The 5,000-nt window shown below is 40.8% G+C and overlaps 1 protein-coding gene across 2 annotated transcripts in view; it reads right to left on the bottom strand.

Annotated features, from left to right (window-relative positions):
- LOC125026168 overlaps nucleotides 1-4,550 on the bottom strand; it is a 64,909-nt gene extending 60,359 nt beyond the window's left edge. For both annotated transcript variants that reach the window (XM_047614443.1, XM_047614444.1), the window contains exons 1-2: nucleotides 4,172-4,550; nucleotides 3,316-3,464 (exon numbers count right to left, since the gene is read on the bottom strand). In XM_047614443.1, coding sequence (XP_047470399.1) covers nucleotides 3,316-3,436 — 121 coding nt within the window. In that variant the 5' untranslated portion in view covers nucleotides 3,437-3,464; nucleotides 4,172-4,550. The remainder of the gene's footprint in view (nucleotides 1-3,315; nucleotides 3,465-4,171) is intronic.
- Nucleotides 4,551-5,000: the final 450 nt, after the last annotated feature.

The following is a 5,000-nucleotide window of genomic DNA, read 5'->3' as shown; positions in this document are numbered from 1 at the left end:
AAAAAGAAAAAAGAAAAAATTCTTTTGTCAAGCATCGCACCGGATAACCACATGTAACCCCAGAACACTTTGCTTTCGAGCAACCCCCCCCCCCCCCCCCCCCGCCACATGCAGCCTTACAAACATCACTAATCCTCTTGTTCCTTTTTTAATATCACTTCCTTAAAATAACAAGTGTGTGTTATGGTTGTACTTTCTGATTTACTCTGTGCTTCTTCTTTCTGTGTGTCTGTCTGTCATTTCCCCTCATTTTTTCTCTTTCTCTCTCTTTCTTCTTCTCTCCTTTTTTCTCCCTCCCTCTCTCCCTGTGTTCCTTACTCTTTCCCTTCCTCCCTCCTACCTCCCCTCTCTCCCTCCTATCCCTCCTCTTCCCATCCTCCTTCCCTTTCACTCTCCTTCTCACTTTTCACTCCTTTCTCTTTCCCTCCCTTCCTCTTTCTCTTTCTCTTTCTCTCTCTCTATCTCTTCCTCTTCCTCTTCCTCTTCCTCTCCCTCTTCCCCTCCCCTTCTCTCTCTCCTTCCATCCCCTCTAACCCCTCCTCCTCTCTCCCTCTCTCTCTCCTTCCTCTCTCCCTTTCTTTCTTCCTCTCCTTCCCTCCCTTCCTATCCTTTCCAGTTCCCTACTTTTTACAAATTCTCCTTTTCACTTTTTCTCTCCTTTTTTTCTCCCTCCCTCCCTCTCCTTGCCTCCCTCCCTTTGCATGCTCTACATCACAGGTTTCCCTCTAAAGCTTTTGCACAGTAATTAAATGCTCCAGTAATCTTGAACGATGCCACCATATAAAACAATCTCATTTCATACTGCCAAACATTCGCCCTTCTACCAAATACCGCAATTTTTCTTTAACAAGGCATTAAATTAAACACTCGGGCTACAACCTACGACTGACCTACATAACACCTCATTAACCTAATCACATATAATACACACTCCACGAACAGACTACAGGCCTTTAGCTTCCTTGTAAAGAGAAACCATAAAATATTTTTATCTATGCCAGTTTCTTTTTTAAATCCATTTCTTTCCTCTTCCTCCTACAGCTACTAATGAAACTCAAAACATCCATTTTGTTTTTCAGCTAATGTTAGATGAATAGAAATGGTATTTGGGAAATTAATTTAGGTCTCATATCGGAGCCAATGCTCTCTTAATCTCTTGACTCTTGATTTTGACACACATTTACATTTCAGATGCAGATAAAAGTTATCTTTGCTATCTGAGTACAGGTACATTTTTTTTTTTTTTTTTTTTTTTTTTGAGCAAGGTATTAGATGAGAAAAAAAAAATCCAATAATACCTAATTGCTACATCAGAGAAAGACAATCAACCATTTAATCTACAATGCAGAGTCCACAATAAACTTAATTATGTGATATAAGTCTTTCATGATCTTTGATTATCTATACCCACTTTAATAATACAATTTTACGGTCAGGCTTATCAGCAGTTTACTTATCTATAGTTTCATCACCTTGAAATGGGAAAATTTTAGTCTCAGACATATGAATATTAAAATTTATATATATATAGTCAATACTAAAACAACAAGTTTAAAATCAAATATCAAATGTTATAAAATAAAACACACCCCTTCAGCACTCCAGCAAAGGCCAACAAACCTCACACCTGGAAATGATTTTCTAGCAAGAAAGAGTTTAAGAGTGTTTTCCTATGTGTTAATGTATTGCCAGGGAGATCTACACACTTTAAACATGATGGTCATACTAAAGGTGATGAAAAATGTATTCTAAAGACTGAATAATCTAATGTAGACTCTGTGACCTAGAATTCACCCATCTATTGATTCCATCCACTGTTCACCTTTCCAGTTTGCTCTCCTTACAGGCCAAACTTGTCATTTCAAATAATTAGGCCTACTTCCACTAACAATATTTTCATTTACCTTTCATATCAACATAAAAAAAAGGCTATTTCAATTAAGACAATGGCACCACTGCCACAGTTCACACACCAAGTGACACTACCTCCACACCAGTTGGCACTCCAGAAAAGGCCAACACTAACAACACCTCCCCTTACCACCTCCTACAGCATATTCTGGCAAGAAAATGAGCTTTTAGGCCTCCCTGACAGTTATATCATTGCAACAAGGCACCAATCCAAGCTCTCATGTTCCTAAATTATATATTGGTGGAGGTTGGGTGGCTCTTTATAACGGCATATAAAGTGCTGCAAATCCCTTAGCACTGTGGCCCTAGCCAGGAGATTTCATCACAGAGAACAGATAGTTTTAAGTTGATTTGGATGTAACAATGTAGTAAATTATTGAGAAGAAAAAAAAAACTCATTTAGAAAATCAAGGCGGGTTTTTTCCCATCAAGTTACCAACAAAGGTGATAATCGCATGTCGCTAGCAATACACTACAATATTTATTACACAAAATGATTTCACCCACATTAAAATAAAAAGCAATCATCTATTAACAACAAAAATATTATCCCAAGTCATGGCAAATCTACTAATAGTTCTTAGTTTTCTATCATTGACCTACTTAACTACTATAGTTATGAGTGATCTCTATAACACCATCTAAATAACACATAACGCTCTAAATAACATATAATTCATATATAGTCTAACAGTTATGATAAAGTTTTATGGTATACATTGCATTATATAATATAATATGTAGCATATAACACTATAATAGGGTACCATAATTGTTAGCCTATATATTGACCTTAGTTTAGCTATTATCAATGATCTGCTTTTAAAACGAAAAACTCAACAAGATCTTTATTACGCTTTTCAAAGTATCTGATTCTTCCAAGACAGAATTATAAAGAAATTTTCAACAAGCCATCAATACGTTCCCAAACACGTCATGACAGCAACCGTCGTCACTCCAAAATCTCGTCAGAGCTTTCAGAGAAGACGCAGCTTACTGAATCTTTTAAAACCATTCGATATAAAACCTAACTCAAATGCGACAAATCCTTTGACATAAAACGCACGACTACAGCAAGGAATTACATAAGAGTGCTTAAAACATTTGGGAGTTCATTAAAATTCTCTGCAAAGATCTATATGGGGAAAAAAAAAATATGAAGCAGACTGCAGAAGTCAAGGCAGCTTCCCCTTACGCCCGTTACAGTGAATTAATTTCCAGTCCTAACTGTGCCAAGATGGTGCCGTGAAAACAACAAAACACACAAATACAAAATGAAACACAAAAAACACAATACACAAACAAGCAAAAGAGAAAACACACACAAACACACACACACACAAAGACAATAACACACACGGACACAGTCACACATTACGCATAAGGTGCCAGTCTCCTACTCACCCTCGGCAATGACATCCTCGACGGTGACGGTGTTCCTCCCGACCACAAAGACCTTGCCGACGAAACTCTGGTGCGACTGGTCCTTGTTGGATTGGTCTATCCTCTGGAAGAGCTTCTTCATCTTGACGCGTTTCCTTCGCGTTTCGGCACTTGGACCATGAAGAGGAGGGCGCGTGAGGCAGTGGGCGACGATAAGTGGGGTACGAAGAAGACGCAAATAAGGCGTGGACCGAGGAGCGGGAAAGGACAAGGGAGGGAGATGTATAACAGTAATGGAGAACGACAATAACTATAACGGCAATAAATGAACAGGGTTTGGAGGGGGGAGGGAGGGAGGGAGGTTCACCAGGTCCAAATAATAATAAAACAAAATGGTTAAAAAAAAAAAACACACAAAAAAAAAAACAGGCCTTGGTTAGACCAGGATATTGACAGGTCCCATAATCGTTGCGTTTTTTTAATTGTTTCCAACTCCTCCGCCGCGGAACGAAGCAAACCAAATGCGGAACAGAGGCTTGTCCACTAAACAAACGAACAAGGGATAACAAATCCAACAGGGTCTTTTCCCACCCCTCAAAAATAAAACAAAAACAATAACAACAAAAAAAAAGGCACAATCAATAAAGGCTAATTTCCACCAGTATCTCAAATCTCCACAATCAATACTTTCTCCCTTATAACAAACAAAAAAATGGTAGAGATGATGAAGAAACACAGATTAAAAAACCCTTCTTTCAAACACACTTTTCCAGCAACAAAAAACTGAAAACCCAAAGAGAAAACCTTTGGAAAAACAATCTCTTCACTTCTCTCTCTTTTTTTTTTATTTACTAATTTCCTCTTTTCTGACACTCACGTCTTTTCTCTGAGTAAATCTCTTCTCTTCTTCTCTTCCTCTCACTCGCTCCCTTAGGTGCCTCGAGTGTGTCCAGCCCTCATGTCACTCTCCAAGGGCCACCCCAACCAGCCCTCATGTCAACGCCTCAGCCGGCACGAGGAGGAGCATGTCACTGGTGCCACGACCTCATGTCCCCCCCTTGGAGCTCTTGAGGGGGGGTGTGGTTGCGTTGGGGGAGGGGGGGTAGAGAGCTCTAGGAGGAGGAGGAGGAGGAGGGGGAGGAGGAGGAGGAGGAGGAGGAAGGTCACAAGGCTCTCTGTGGGCTAAAGATGGCAGCTTCCGGGACACGCACTCTCGCTCGCACTCGCTCCTCGCTCGCTCCTCGCCCGACGTCTGCGGGGGAGGGGGACGTCGAGGGAGGGGGACGTCGAGGGGAGGGGGACGGCGAGCGGAGGGGGACGGCGAGGGGAAGGGGGGAATGGGGCGAGGGTGGGTGGGGAGGTAGGTTTATAAAAAGGGGGGGGGAGGGAGGTATAATAGGAGGGGGTGAGAAATAGGGGAAATAGGAGGGAAAATTAGACATGGAAGGAGGTATAGAAAGCGGATTTCAGGAGGGTTTTTTTTCTAGATTTGAAAGGGGGACTTCGCTAGTTTGGTTGGGTTGCGGATTCGATGGATTTTAGTGGGTTTGGATGGGTTTTTGAAGTGGTTTCTTTTTGTTTTTTTGATCTTAAGTAATTCTTATTAATGTTTGCGATATATATTCATGTTTTCTGCTTTATTCATATAATAATTGAGGTATGCATTGGGTTAAACTTTAGCAGGAGGGACTTCCCAAGCTGGTCTA

The sequence above is a fragment of the Penaeus chinensis genome, chromosome 6 (assembly GCF_019202785.1).
Source record: "Penaeus chinensis breed Huanghai No. 1 chromosome 6, ASM1920278v2, whole genome shotgun sequence".
Lineage (NCBI taxonomy): Eukaryota > Metazoa > Arthropoda > Malacostraca > Decapoda > Penaeidae > Penaeus > Penaeus chinensis.
Note: the sequence above shows the minus strand (reverse complement) of the source record. Positions and strands in the feature narration are given on the sequence as shown.